Raw genomic sequence first — 16,696 nt, forward strand, 5'->3', positions numbered from 1 at the left:
CATGTTGTCACTTTTACAATCTATTTTACAGACTATTCTTCCAACTTTAGGGACTTGTTCAGCAGTGTGGAACAAGTTCTTGCTCTGAGAAATGCTTGCTTGTCAGTGATCTTGTCTCCAAGTTGACCTGATGTTCAGACAATTAATCATTGGAGGAAAGGTTTGGTGACCAAGCTGTGGTAGATACTTTGTCAGCCCTGATGAACCTGCTCCTGTTTTGTACATCTGACTTTTATACATCTGATGAAAATCTCACATAACTTTCTTATCCTGGAAGAGAAAGTTTGAATGTGTTTGTTCATTTGTTTTGAGTTGGTAGCTTGGCATAAGTTTTTAATTCCATACAGAATTAGACATTTTCAGAAACTGTCTTAAAGCTTAAAAGTTTAACCACTGTTCTTCTCTCCCTTAAGTCTGACTGAAGGTATGTGTTTCTTTTTTTCTCACTCTGCCTACCTTCTGTTAGTAAAGGCATATCTCGGTGAGGTTGATCACCCAGAAGAAAGGGGAGATGACTCTCTCCCTCAGAAGCAGCTGAGCAGTGTCAATAAAAGCAGGCACTCGCTCAGAGGAAGACCAGGCATAGGAAGGTATCAAGAAGAAGAGAGCTTGCACCTAGATCAGGGACTGAGATGGTTGAGAACAGAAAACAGATCAGGCCTAAGAAATGGGGAGGAGAGGACCACAGGAGACCATGGAAGTCTGTGAACTGACTGAAATCAATCTTGGGAGAAAGGATCTTCCTTGAAAGTACAAAAAAGTCAGGAAGAAACTGGTTTGTTTTTATTGTCTGTCTTAAATGGTTTTATTAATTGAGCTTACTATAAGGAGAAGGTTAATTGATCTGTTTTAAAGCTCTGACCAGCTCAACATCCTGCCACACCAAATTTATAGGAAGCTTGACTTTGTTAATAAAATATACTTAAAAATATTATAAAGAAGTGACACTGTCCTATTCCAGGTATTGGAATTTATAATAAAAAATGCCTTTGGACCTTCCTAAAATATGCATTCAAGTCTATCAGGAAATTAATATAATGACAGCAGATACTACTGTTACCCATCAGTGGTTGCAACTGACACAAACAATTTCAATAAAAGAGTCTGAAGGACTTTTTTTATGTGTTACCAAAATAGTTACTTCTGCATCATGGTCTGACCAGTTTTACTTCACACAAATGAAGGCATTTAGTCTGGGTTTACATATTTCTGGAAAGAGGTGAAGAATTTTCAGGTCTTCTGGGGAAGCCCTTCTGCTGTTACTTTACAAAAACACATTAATCTGCTAAAGCAGACATCTTTGTGCTCATACATGGAAACAGCTGAAGTGACTCTCTGAGGAGCTCAAGCTGTCTTTCAAAACGGTTGAAGGAACCTTTTCACCTACAAAGCTAAATACAGATGTTTGTGAAACTAAAGTATGAAAATCTAGGCAGCTTTAGCTGAGATGTGGAAGATACTTGTTCCTCCTTTTTTTATCATTCAGTCATCTGTAGAACGTTTTACAAGAGTAATGTTTAAAAAATGAGGTGATTATTCCCTAATGAAGTAAAGTAAAGCAAAGGCACCATTCAGTACTTTCTGAAGCTAAGGATGACTTACCACTTGCTCACCACTCTATCCTTTTCATAACAAACTTCATGTCAGGTTTTGCAACACCATATAAATATACTGTATCTTTGACATACACTGATTGTACAGAACCTCTTCTTTCTGGCATCCTTTCAGCATAGGGATATATTTTTTTTTAATATCAATTGAGATAATTATCCCACTATTCTTTGGGTGTCTTCTTTATTTTTAGCTTCCTAAGCAGAAGTGACTTCTGATTTATTAAATTTTGTTAAATAATGAATTATGGTTGCACACTAAAAACCTGTACCTAAAAAAAGATGAAGAACTCAGGAGTAAGGTTCAGAGGGAGAACAGCCAAAGTTTTTACTGAATATTAAAAAAGGTACTATATTTATCTGACTATATTTAGCTTTTCAACTTGCTTAGATGCCTTTTTTTTTTTTTTTTTTTTTTTTTTTTTTTTTTTTTTTCCCCCTAAGATTCACTCTAACATTTAAACAAAGAAAGGATTACAAGAGAAAATATAGGCATTAAAAAAGTAAAGGAGCTCCAACAGCCAAGATATTATATACGTAATATTATGAGACTAAGATTATATTAGTGGTATAGTTTTCCAAATCTATTTTATTTTCACACAGAGAAGGGTTTACATATTTTACAGTGGAGGTATTGAACTTGATTATACAAATTGTGTTTGGATTCTCAAGACAAGCAGTTAGGATATTTCTGAGTTATAACAAAAATCAATGGGTACAAGCACTTCAGATGAGATATCATAACACAACTTCTAAATTCTACCATACTAAAATCATCATAATACAAAATCCAATACTTTTGACAGCAAATACTGCTTTCAGCAATTTATTTCATAATATTGGACAAGTTTTTCTAGTGCTACAGATTAAGTAAGAATTGAGTGCTAAATTCTGAAGACATATGTAGGTACTGAAAGTCAACGTTTATATATTTCTTTCCTATTAGCTAGTGTCATGGACTCATTGTCCTTCGACTACATTCATTGATATAGACAGTTTAGACTTAAACAATAGAAAAATAAGTGTATTCTGAAAAATTTCACACCACTCTTCATGAAAGAAAAACCCAGAGAACAGGCAAGTAACTAAAGCAAGATAATAATTCAGTAATAAAATTATGAGATATATTCAATACACAGAGCCATTTATTTGCTCACACTACTACTTCAACTTGTCTGAAGTCAGTGGGGTGAGCTAAATCTTTATTTTAGTCAATTGCTTCTAGTCAAAAGCCTACTTCTAAGGATGTAGTAGTTTGGCAAATTCATCAACATGCTAAATTACATCTCTCCGTGTAAGTGAGCTCTTAGTAAAGAACTTCATTTAATACTGTTAAGATAGAAGACACAAATCCAAACCCCATTTCATTTCTAATAAGCATTAAATTTAAAAGTCATGTATTTGTTAATTAACTAACCAGGAAGATAGTGAAAAAATTTGGAGTTATATGTCAGTATTTAATAAAGAGAATGAAAATCCTTTAGGAGGTTGACCTCACTTATGTAAGCTCATCAGGGTACTGTGTGGAAATACCTGGAGTCTTCTGTGATGTCAAAGCACAATCTTACCTGACTATTTCTCATACTAGTTTCTCTCAAATAATTGTTGCTTAGAAATTTTATTCCATGCTTTGTGAAAAATCCCATCATACAGGGGGAAAAAAAAAGCAATAAGCAATAAATTAATTCCCCTCCTTATTGTAACTTCTAGACCCTGGTCAAACTAGAACCAATATCTGTGGAAATTTTATCATTCAGACTGATGGCAAAAAATAGATCATTCAGTTAAGATTTAAGATGAGATATATGCATTAGCTACAACAGTATATCCAAACCAAGAGTCCTATTTCCATATTCTGTCATAAGCAGCAACTATCGGTTGGTCCATAGGTCAGTGTGCCTAAATGGAGACCATTCAAAATATTTTGTACTATGAAAAACTTAGGAAGGATTATAATTCTTGTTCTAAATACTACTTTAAATTATTTGAACAATTTTAATGTTTTTGAACACCTTTATGAATCCTGTGGCAGAATAACTAGCTGATGTACATGTGCATCAGTACTTCCCATATAATTGTATACTGCAAAGATATTGGTATAAATTTACAATAGCTTCATTATTTACCTGCAGTGAAGTCAGTGTATATTTTAGGCTGCACAGAAGACATATTGAAAAAAAAAACCTCATGTCTTTATTTGTCTGAAGAATTAAAGGAATAATGACTTAAGAATATTTTTTAAAGTTCTATAAATTCTTTATAGTCAGTTTGTCCCTGTTATTTTATCTGTACTGTCAGTTGCTTGTGTAATAAAAAACCTAAATTGTACAAAGAAAAGAATCCTGAGAAGCCTTAAAATAAATGAAAATATTTTTATGGTCATTTCAATGTCATAATAATGTTAATTATATATTATAATTAAATGTTAAAGTTTATCTTAAGATCTCTATAGACTATTGCTACTAGCAATGGGGATAACATTAGAAAACTGAGAAACTGCTTTCTCCAAACCTTTTTAAGTTTTGTTAGAGCACTATAAATTATATCTTTAGTGGAAAAATAAAAAAGTTTAGGTGCAGAGAAATTATATATTTTCCCCAACTTTTTGATACAAATTACAATATAAGGTTTTACTTAAGGTAGTGTAATGTCTTCATTCCTTCCCCTCTAATACAAAGTTCCAACTGTAGCCTGAGGTTTTATCAACAAGCTTTTAAAATACACATCTAGTATAAGCAAACAAACATTGTTTCTGACTCAGTTGTACTATACAGGTGCTAAAATGTGACAAATACCTGTATGAACCAGGGCAATAATGAATAAACTGCCTAACTTCTTAATTTCTTATAAACCCATCCTGTATCATATATCTAAATCCTGTTACATAAAACTGACTTTCAAAGAGATCCAGGAACAAGATTTCATGTTTGCAATACTATATACAGTATAGAAGTCTGCTGTCAATTACGTAGCCGCACTTTCCTGTATTATCCTATTTGTTTTCTCAAAATACATATTAGAACTTGGAAGGGCATAGGCTGTATCTTCCCGTTTTCTAGCAACAACCTTGACAGATCTCTGAGATCTTGTACAAATGCAAAACATTATTATATTTCACAAGCATCCCTCTCTGCCTTTTCCTGCTTTTTCCCTTTCATTTGTTTTATTCTAAACTGTATTATTAGTTTTATTTATCTGAGCTGTGATATTACTGTGACGGTACCATTTTTTACCTTCCATTTATTTCCAGCCTCTAATGCAAATACAGTTGAAGGGGGGAAAAAAGTACTCTTAGCTGATTTTGCTGTGATGCAGTTCAGTAGTGTGATCCTCTGACATCAGCAGTATTGTTATTCTAATCGGTTTCATACAGCTTGCTGAACTGGGATGACAGCCTTAGTGTTCTGTAACATCTAGACAATACCTTGTTGGAGAACAGGCTGTTCTGCAGGAATTTTTTTTTCTCCCAAATGCATCATAGAAATTAGAGATAGAAAAGATCAAGTCAGAGGTGGTAATATAATTCCCTTCTGTAAAAGTGGATATGTTACTCAGGGAAATTTATTTGGTCTCTGAAATATTGTCAGCACAGTAGAGGGGCTGATGTTCAAAGTGAATAGATGTCCTGATCTGGAAAACACACCAGCCCAGTGAACTGTAGAAAGAACATCTTGGACATGAACCTACAGTGTAATAGAGCACCAAAGGAAAATATTTCATGGCACTGCATAATGTAATGGAAAGACGAGTGTATTTTGAGGTTCACTGGTATCTCTGACCGCTATGATTTAACGCCCTTTTAAAACTGTACTTCTTAAAAATTCTTAAAAAAAGACCCAAACGCCGACCACCTCTAGGTTTTTAAGTTTAGGACCTCGAAAGATCTTCTGCCAACTTCTGTCTACTCCCACATTAGGTACCTAAATGTGCAATGGTAGTCTAGGCCTTTTCTTTACTGCTGCTTTTTGCAGGTGCTTTATATGCGGTCACATAAATTCATCCAGTGGATAGCATTACCCTTCTTGGCATACCCAGAAATACCTCAGTCTTGCCAGTAGTGAGATATTCAGTATCCCATGCACCTACTAAATCTACTGCCTAGTACATACTTCAGTACTCCTATCATGTAAGAGGTCCAATACAAGAGACATTGTCAAAGCAGCCCTGACATGTCATACAAAATTGCCAGAGGCAAGGTACATTCCCAAGTGTGTAGCACTCATCCAGCATATGGATTCATTTCCTTTCTCCACCTGACAGTAAAACTTACATCACTTTCCTCTCATGGCTGAACCACCAAGAAGAGCACTGACAAATATTTTTAGACTGCAAGGAGAGCAGTAGCTATCTCACTCACATATGTGCCATGGGACTGGAGAAAAAGATTGTAGGTGATAAAGTCATAGAAAACTCTATGCTGTTTGGCATATCTGCAAAACAATCACATCTACGTACTATTTGGCTACAATCAACTTGGACCTGACACCATAGTCCTCAACACTTTATTCTGAGTATTATATAATTCCTGACTGCTGTTTTCTGCCAATTACTCTTTCATGCATCTAATTTTCTTGGCCAGAAGATGGCATAAGCATTTCAAATTAAATTGTTGCTGCAACTTCACTGGAATTCTGTATGATAATTGTTATAATCTAAATACCAGGTAACATTTTTTTTTTGCGGAGTGCATCAGTATGATCTTTCATTTATGCTGTGCTATGTCAAATTTTCTTCAACTTGCAGTACACTAGAATGAAGTATTACAATATGGATTATTCTGATAACATGCTCTTTAACAAATCTGTTCTTCCACATCACTCAAATATATCGTAATATGGTTCTTCAGCTGTCCAAACCTGTAAAATTCAGCCACCCTGGATGTCTGTCAACCGCAGTTAAAAGTTGAGGTTACTTGGGTCATTACAGTATCTGAACTTGTCTACAACACTCAAAATCTCTACCTTAACAAGATTATAAATAAGTTGAAACCGTAAATATTTAATGCTTTCTCCTCAGTGCTAGCAAGCTACCTGCCTGACATCATTACAGCTGTGGGGAATTGTCATCTCTGTAATTACACAGCTGGTTTCATTAGTGTCCCAACTAGATGACACAGGGCCTGAAAATCCCTTCTATTACATGACAGCAGTGTACATTTGAATGAGATTTTAAGAAAATTGCTAAATAATACAAGGTCCTTTTTCAGTTTAAAGGGAAAGATAAAGGTCTTCCTACATGTGCTTAAAGCTAAAAGGTTCATTGTGGGCTTTAAGCCATTTAAATTTCTCTGCATCACCACCTGCATCATCAGGGTTAATTTGCTAATGAGAAGCAAAACACACAGGCCCATCATGCTATTCAAATTTAATGTGCACATGGACTTCTTGATTCAGGCCAGGTTTATAAATAGTGACATTAGTTTAAAAATAGGCTTTTCAGATTTAGGAGAGTTGATATTATGATCTGTAAAGTGAATGAAGCTCCCAGGAGTAACTGGAGCTTATGTAATAAATATTCCTACATTTTTGCTCAGCTGTTTTGTGCTATTTTCATGCTGAGCTGCAAGGGCTGTTAATTTCTTACACCTTTCAAATCTTCTCAGTGAAGCTGGGGTTGTTTGCACACTTGTCTCAGTAACCTTACTTGATTTTGCCTAAGAAACAATGGTCATTGACCCCACTTACAGGTATTTTCATTTAATAGTCTTTATTGCATGTGATCTTTGTGGAATCCTAAACTGTGCTGCCAGGTACAGCAACTTTCCCATATTAAACTGATCCTGGAAAAATGATGGACAGATCTTTTTCTTGAAATGTTGTGACTGGTTAAGGTCCCAGGAAGAAGGGTTACTGAACCTGTAGACCATAGCTCTTGTCTCCAGATACATGAATGAGGATATTTTATTAATTTCTATTAGGCATTCACAAAACTGGCAATTACTCATTGATTTTGTAGTTGTCTGTGATTTTTTTTTTTTACAGGTGAAACACTGGTGCTAATAGAACAATGTATAAGAAAAACTGGTCATGGAATATGAAACAAATCTAGTGTTAATATTTGTCATTGAGACACCATTTTGTGTATGGAAACAGACATGAGAGAAGCAGAGGCCTAATGAAATGCCTTTCTAAGGAAACAGTTTAGCTCTTAATGGCAAAATGCAGCATATTGAATATTATGCCAAGCCTTCTAATTTTGCTTTCTTCATAAACTAGGCCATTGCCTTATTTCATGTGATGTCTTATATTCTGGATTCATTCACTCCTACCATTCAGTTGTGAAGGGGAGTTACTAGTTCACTAAACTAGGTGTTTTGCCAGTTGTCAATGCTGTCACTTTTGCTAGATGTAAATGTGTTGGTATGATGCTGTGTTCAGTTATAACTATGAGGTACCAAATTTAAATTTGCTACTGCTGCAGGCATTTAGTGGTGTGCATCTAACCTTAGTCTTATTTTCAGATAGTAGCATAAAATCTTGTATTAACAGTCTAAGAAAGGGCTGAATTACTGAGAAACGTTTCAAAATGCCAAAAAAAATCTGTAAACTATCAAAGAAAATCAGTACAACTATTAGAGTGATAAGAAATCAGTGCTTTAAAATGTAAATAAAAACTTTGGTGCCATTAAATACATGAAAACTGTGGACATAAAAATCATGGAAATGATATTTGAATACATCATAACTTCTAGAAAACCTGGTCTAAATTTATAGCAAAGCATCCTGTTAATTAAACCTAGTTAAGAAATAATCAGAAATGACTGTTAGTATATCTGGCAATATCTGACAGGTGATAAAAAGACTGTAAATCAGAATGGCATGGACCTGGTAGTTTGAAGATAAGTTTGATCTTGTAACTGTTCAAACATTGCAAATGTTTACACTATCCTCTTTCCTTAAAGATATACTTAAGAAGTAAACATCCAAGGTCTGACTCAATGGCCACTGAAACAAAAGCTTCATATGTGACTTCAATGATAGCTGCATGTACTGTCTAGTCTTACTTAAAAGCACAAGCATCTCCAGTTAGCACAAAGACTTTAAATCCCTCGTAGCTAAATTTGGTGCAGTCTGAAGCACTAATGCATAAGTAGGAAATGTAATGTTATATACTTCAAAATGTAGCAATGTGATGAAAACATGATGGCATCTGGAAACCTTTATTATAAGAAGCCAATACATTATTTACACAGGAAATATTTTGAAATAAGTGAGTTTAAATAGTGACCTAGCAACAGAAATATCTTAGAAAAAAAGGAGGAGAAATAGTAGTCTTACCAATCTTGCCAGCAAAAGAAGATCTCTAAAATTCATTCAGATTTCCTTAGTACCAAGATTCAAGCTGGAGTCCCTAATGCTTTAAAACATTGGTATTTTGTTCCATAGATAAACTGTTTCCCTTTTTTACAATCTATTTTTTTTTCCTAGGCTAAAAGTTTTGAAAGAGTTAAAATACTTCATTCTCAGCACTTGAGAAAAGTGCTCTGTAGACCACATCTCCCTCAGTTCTAAAACAGCAGAAAGAATTAGGCCTTTTTGATTTGCTGGCAAAGTTCTCAGCCCTCCCGTCTAAGCTTATGGGAGACATTCAGCATCACAGACTAAGTAACTAATTTTTTTCCATTAATATTCTGCACTTCTTTAGCTTGCTAGAAATTTCTGGTAAGTTTCTAATTCCCATTAAATTCAGGACATACTTAGCAGTAAATCCAGGGAATAACAACCCACACAGTGATTTGTATATATTATGCAGATACAAGTGGCTACTGATACAACTATATCATGTAGTTCTTATTTGATGCTCTTGAATTCATTTTAACATCATGATATTTATGTCTCATAAGCATTTTTTTTAAATAATCTGACAGAGTCATAGTTTGTACACTCAGTTTATTTTGTCTTTTGCTCTTGGAAAAGTCAGATTTTCTAGGAAAGCACTTGTTTGTTTTCTGTTGATTTAATGAAGTTTTTTGTTCAGCAGGTAGGTCTGATGTTGCTATGTGTCTGCTGAGCAGGAAGGCTTGTCCGAGTAGCCAGGGGTCAGGTTAGGAAGGCCAAAGCCCTGACAGAATTAAATCTGGCCAAGGATGTCAAGGGCATAGCAAGAAAAGCTTCTGTAGGTACATTACATTACAAAGGAAGACTAGGGAAAATGGGGCCCACTCTAGAAGGAAACAGGAGACCTCATTACCCAGTATTTGGAGAAGACTGAGGTGTTCAACAACTTTTTTGCCTCAGCCTTCACCGGCAAGGGCTTCAGCCACACTGCCCAAGACACAGAAGGCAAAGGCAGGGACTGGGAGAATGAAGAACCATCTGTTATAGTAGAAGCTCAGGTTTGAGACCATCAAAGGAACCTGAAGGTGCACAAGTCCATGGCACCTGATAAGATGCATCCACAGGTCCTGAGGGAACCGGTAGATGAAATTGCTGAGCCACTATCTGTCATATTTGAGAAGTCATGGCAGTCCGGTGAAGTTCCCACTGACTGGAAAAGGGGAAACATAACTCCCATTTTTAAAAAAGGAAAAAAAGAACACCCAGGCAACTACAGGCCAGTCAGTTTTATCTCTGTGCCCAGCAAGATCATGGAAACTATGTTAGGGCACATGGTAACAGCCAATGTGGCTTCACTAAGGGCAAATCATGCCTGATGAATTTGGTGGCCTTCTGTGACAGGGTTACAGCGTTGTTGGATATCCTTTCTTATGGTACTTACCTTTACAATACCAAGTGTTCAACAAACATAAAAGTTTAATTTCATAATATGTCATTAAATATATGGGAATTTCATAAAATATCATAATTTTCTAGTAATGGTGGATGCCTAAGTCTAGGATCATACTTTTAAATTGTATTTTATATAACACATGAAAGCTCAACATCATTTCAGATCCAACTTCAGAGTCCGGAACAATGAACCTCAAAATATACAACAAACATGCTAATCCCAAATTTTCACTTGAATTGTCTATTCTAATTTAATGACAACATTTCTGTGCTCGCTAGGAAAATGTATGTGAACTCAAGTTTGAAGATAACCCTTCCTGAAAGGCAGGTTAAAAAGTCCTCTCTGCAAGCAGGTATCTGGTTTCCAGGCAGTTTCTAGCCCAATGCTTAGGTCATCTAGCTGACATGCTAACCATGAGCTGGCAGCCTGGGAATTGATTTCCAAGCTCATGATTTTTTTAGAAAGACAGGTTCCCAGGATATCCTGCTAGCCTCCAATTTCCATATGAAACAGCTGGTGTTTCCAAGACTTTTAGTTTGTCACTCTACAACAACCAACTGAGAAGTTGAGCTGGGACAACCATATTGCACCTGTTTATGAAAGCTTGAAATCTGGCTGATTCAGGGACAGAGCACCTACTCTTCCTAGACCCAGTTGTTTCCAAAGCACAGGGCTGCTAAAACTATTCAGAGGAAAGTATACTACCTGTCTTTTTTCAACGAAGGGAAAAAACCCACACACTTTTATCTTTGTTTTTATACCTGAATCTTGTGGCTCAAGTGGGTTAGTAATGATAATATTAGCAATATCAATGGAGAGCACCAACAGAAGTTTCAGCGGTTATCAGAGAGAGAAGCTTGGGATGCACAGTCTCTAACTAAGCAGAATATTTATAAGCAAGTGCAAATAGGATTCTTTTAATTATTACATTTAAATAAGTGTCCTGGTTCTGTGTCCCATCTGGAGTTTACATGGTGCCATTTCATCAAGCCTGCAATATTCTGGGTGGAGAAAAACCCCTGCCAACAGCAACTTTTCATACATTTTCCACTTCTTAAGATAGACACCGAGCTCTGAGTTTCATATAGTCTCTTTTTCCATTCTTGTATCACTTGCCACTATGTTAAGGGTAAATTGTGAAAGCAGTGGTTTTTTCCCTTGTCTTCTGCTTAAAGGAGCTCTGCTGTTTGTGCTGAAATGATCTGGAATTCTGCCAAAGCCTTCAGGATAAGCATATTTGAGTCTGACAGTGAATTCCTAGTCAAAAGAAGAAACAACTACAGATGTTTTGAAGTGTAGCAATCTTTTAACTGAGGCCATTTGTCCCAGCTGCCATTAGTATAAATATCAAATGTGGTACTTTGTGCATGTATTAAAATTTAAACAAAAGAGGATAAGTAGCATCCTGAGCCAGATAATTTCTATTATTTTCTCTGAAGGTGTTTGCAGATTTTATATTTCTACCTGGTCATTTAAAGTATAAGCTTAGTGAGAGAATATGCATTTTAAGATGTTGGAGATTATATATTAAAAAAATAGTTTTGAGAATTATAGCAGCTAAAATACCCTGTTTGTCCATAGATACTTTTACCTTTTCTTTTAAGCTATTTTTATCTATTTGGATTTTGTCTTTTCAAAATAAATGCATGAAAGAGTTCACCAAGCCCACTTTGGGTTAATAATGAAATTCTACATCGTCTAAACCTAGAAGTATATTTTCTTACAGGTTGCAATAGGAGCTCATATTTCATCTTCAGTGAAAAATCTCAGAATTCCAAGATATAATCTCAAACACACATACCTATGTATACATGCATATACGTGCATTTATATACATGCACACATGCAGGTATATATACATATTTATAGCTTTCTGTAGATATGGACATGAATAACTAGACCAATACATGTAGTAGTTATTTTTTAAAAAAGAATAAAAGCTTTATCAATGTATTTTGTGATCACCTTATTAGAAGCTAGAATGACTGGGAGGTGTTCAGATGCATTATTTAAGCAACTAAAAAAATGTAATCTATGCTCAAAAGGCTAATTTAAAACAGTTATGATGGGTTCCATTGTCTTTGAAGAACAGAGAGGGGTTCTATCAAAAACTAACACAGTCTAAAATAATCTCTCTCTTTTTTTAATTAAAAAAATTAACCAAGAGAATGGATCATTGCTTAATTTTCCAGTTTGGAGGAAGAAGAGAATGTGGCTTCAATAGTGTCTGGAAACTGCCTAGGTCACTGCCCATCAGCACTTCTTTTACTGAAGATTATGTGTTTCAATTTAGGAAAGACAAATTTGTGTTCAGCTAGACTCTTAGAAGTTTAGTTAAGTGCTAGCCAGAAAATTCAAAAGGAGTCACTTTAAAAGTCACGTTAAAGCCATGGAAGGGGGGGAATCGTTTCAGGACAAAAAGTGATGGGGTAATGTAAGGAAAGGGAATGGAATTAAACATGAAAGGTAAATGTGAGATTTGAAATTTATTAGTAATCATATTATTTCTGCTGATTTTTCAAGAGAGACTACCTATTTAAAATCAAAGGAAATCTTAAAGTTATTAATATTTTAATGTGATATGAATTCTGACTCTGTGTAATTGGAAGAATCCAAATAAATGAGATGACAAAAATATTAGGTCATGGTAATTAAACTCAAAGACAGTTTTCTTTTAAAAGGTGCATCTTTAGGTTAAGCTACTTCCTTTTTAGATTAAAAATAAGTGTCTTATTTCTGATATACAGCAATGAATTTTGATGTAGAAAGTAGAAAATAATTACATTTATAGTGTTCCACTAGGGCTGCTCATTAATGTATTGTGAGCAGAAGCAACAGAAGAGATCAAAAGAAAAACTAATACTTGCCTTTTTTATATTTATTTTACAGGAAATGTGTTTGTAGTAAGCCTGGCAGTTGCAGACTTGGTTGTAGCAATCTACCCATATCCACTGGTCCTCACATCTGTATTTCACAATGGCTGGAATCTGGGATACCTGCATTGCCAGATTAGTGGCTTCCTGATGGGCCTAAGTGTCATTGGATCAATCTTCAATATTACAGGCATCGCTATCAATCGGTACTGCTATATTTGCCACAGTCTTAAATACGACAAGCTGTACAGCGACAAGAATTCATTGTGCTACGTTGTTCTTATCTGGATTCTAACGGTTGTTGCTATCGTGCCCAACCTGTTTGTGGGATCGCTACAGTATGACCCCAGGATTTACTCGTGTACATTTGCACAATCCGTGAGCTCAGCATATACAATAGCCGTTGTCTTTTTCCATTTCCTGCTGCCCATAGCCATAGTTACTTTCTGTTACTTGAGAATATGGATCCTTGTTATTCAGGTAAGGCGAAGGGTTAAACCAGATAATAACCCCAGGCTGAAACCACATGACTTCAGAAACTTTGTAACCATGTTTGTGGTATTTGTACTGTTTGCAGTCTGCTGGGCTCCTTTGAATTTTATAGGCCTTGCCGTGGCTGTCAACCCAGAAACTATAATCCCTAGGATTCCAGAATGGTTGTTTGTATCTAGTTATTACATGGCATATTTCAACAGCTGCCTTAATGCTATCATATATGGACTCCTGAACCAGAACTTCAGAAGAGAATACAAGAGAATTATTGTCACTCTTTGTACAGCAAAAGTTTTTTACCAAGATAGTTCTAATGATGCAGGAGACAGGATGAAAAGTAAACCTTCTCCACTGATTACAAACAACAATCAAGTGAAGGTGGACTCTGTCTGAAAATGGGAATCATTATTGTCGCTCAACAGCATCCAAATAAAGCATGTGTTTTATTAGACCTACTGTTTAATATTATAGTGAAATATCTCTTCTACACTGAAAGCAGTTTGATCAAATTCCTTGGATGGTATTTGGGAACTCAAGTTACAGACCCTTGACATACAGATCCTATTATACAATCTTATATCTGTCGTATAACACAAGATATCCTTGAGGGAATTACAAAATTATGTATGGAATTTATTTTTTTTTTTAAATGGAGATAAACAATTAGAAAGAAATTGAAGCAAGTATCCACGTTGCCAGGCTCAATAAAAGAAGTCACAAAACTATTCCTACCACTTTCAGCCTGCTTTTTCTGGCCAGCTTATGGTCCTGATTCTAAAGCCTCTGAGAACTTCTTTTAAAAGATTAAAACAGACCTTTATGAAATACATTAGGAAATATGAAGTGAGAAATCAAGGTAATTGAAAATTCATTAGGATTTTTGATAAATATCTCTGCCTATATTGCTTTGCTCCTAACATGGACACAATTATTGATTTTTTAGAGATTAAATCTCACCAGCCCTCCTAGGAATGGCATTCTCAACTGACTTCTCAATTTTAAAATAGCTTTTAGGAGGAGAAATGTATGTGACTGGTTATCTTCAAAGCTACAAGGGCAGGAGGATAGACAGCAAGAAAAGAAAAGAGCCATGAATCATCAGCTCAAGCCATTTGGGCATGAAAATACGTGTAGGAGGGTTGGGAAGAGAAATATAAACTACCATTCTTTCTGAAGAGACAGTAATTCACCAAATCAGGAAGTGCTGCAGAGATGTTTCTGGGGAAGCACCTCCAAGAAACATAAGTGAGGAAGGAACCATTATTTCTATAACTATAGGTTATTTTGTAATCTGCTACAGATAAGCTTTTCAAAATAATAATTAGGTGTTTACCACAGTGGTGAACATAGTGTAATAACCTAGAACAATTAGACACCTTTAAATAATAGAAAAGAGAAGATACTACTTATGACCCTGGTACAAGGAGGAACATGTGACTCTCAGGACAAGACCGGCTACATGGTCTTTCCACAGAAAGCAGGCACGTCTGCAGTGAGGGGAAGCACTGTGAAGTGAGAAAGAATAGCTAGACAGGCTGTCGCCTGCAAGAATGAATCTCTGTTTATAATGAAGTCCTCTGGTGGAGAAAAGCAATTTACAATAATGTTCACCTTCAAACTGAACTTAAAAAGAAGGAGCATTTAGTTCTGGAAAGATGTTCCAACTGTCATACCTTTTAATACTCAAGTATTCATACCTACACTGATGTTCAAGTACACTTGAGCTTTCCCAAATCAATTCCAGTTGTTTCAACTGGACTAAGAGTTTCTGCATAGCCATCAGATTTCTGTTGGTTTGTATTAAAATGTGGACTTTACCAGTTCATTGAAATTACTACTTGCTATACTGGAGATTTTCTTGAGTTTATATGTCTTAGAAACCAACAGTCACTCTATGTCATATGATTTTTTAAGAGCATTTCATCTTTCTTGGATTATAGATTAGTGTACCCTTGACTTAATAATGAACTAAAAGGGAACAGATTCATACTTACTTGAAAACCCTACTGACACTTGGTCAGTTGACCAGTTTCTTACCTTAAAAATGGGTGCCTCATGTCAAATTGACAGCAGAACTAATAAACATTGTAAAACCCTGGAGACAAACTAGCCAGTCAATGCATTGCCAAGGTGCTTGACTCATCTTTGTTTACATTTGCCAGTCAGAACCACTGTGTAAATAACCAGTTCTCTTTTATTGTGGTGTCATGATATGATGTGATATGATACAACATGGTTAACAGCATAAAGTATATCACAGCTTTCTTCACTGTGATTTCATCCTTGAAGGATTCTTAGCTCTGTAATTTTATTGCTTTGTGTGTAGTGACTGCAGAATAGCAAGGGAGGCATGACTACCTTATAAAAAGTTTTTCATGTAAGAAAAAACACTATTTAAATTCTTACAAAACTTGCCTTATTTAAAGCATATTTTCAGTGAAAATAATGTCTTATGATACATCTAATAAAGTAGTATAAAATAGTTTAAGTAGCTTAATCTTTAGTAAACTTAGAATTTGCAAAGATTTTTCACTTGCCATTTCAAACAGAAAATGTATATGTTTATCATTGATACATATTTATGAGCCAGTTCAAGATACTGTATCAAATATTGTGGGTTATCCAAGGAATTAAAGTCCCCTGTAATTCACAAGTGCTAAAATATATTTTTGATGATAATGAAAATGGTTTGCTATATGCAATAAAACATATTATACCAAAGGTATATATTTTATTGAATAGGCCTCTAATAAAACTGGAATGCATTTTTCAGATCTGATATTTTGAAATATTTGTACTAAATCTAAATCACAGAAATATGCATGTTGGTGATGTTATGACCTGCTAAATATAGCAATAATTTTAAGAAATGAATCTCTTGTTCTTCTTTTGGGAGAGGGAAGAGTGTTAGTCTTTAGAATTGAGTTTAAATTAATATGGCTGAAAAATCTGGGCAATATCTACTGCCCTCTTCAAATTAATTTTGCATTT

At 35.2% G+C, this 16,696-nt stretch overlaps 1 protein-coding gene across 1 annotated transcript in view; it reads left to right on the forward strand.

Moving 5' to 3' along the window:
- MTNR1A (melatonin receptor 1A) overlaps positions 1–14,927 on the forward strand; it is a 52,760-nt gene extending 37,833 nt beyond the window's left edge. Inside the window, exon 2 of the mRNA XM_026847097.1 lies at positions 13,230–14,927. Within this exon, the coding sequence (XP_026702898.1) occupies positions 13,230–14,098 (869 nt within the window). The 3' untranslated portion in view covers positions 14,099–14,927. The remainder of the gene's footprint in view (positions 1–13,229) is intronic.
- Positions 14,928–16,696: the final 1,769 nt, after the last annotated feature.

Source organism: Athene cunicularia, assembly GCF_003259725.1.
Source record: "Athene cunicularia isolate RWA chromosome 4 unlocalized genomic scaffold, athCun1 chr4_part1, whole genome shotgun sequence".
NCBI classification, from domain to species: Eukaryota; Metazoa; Chordata; class Aves; order Strigiformes; family Strigidae; genus Athene; species Athene cunicularia.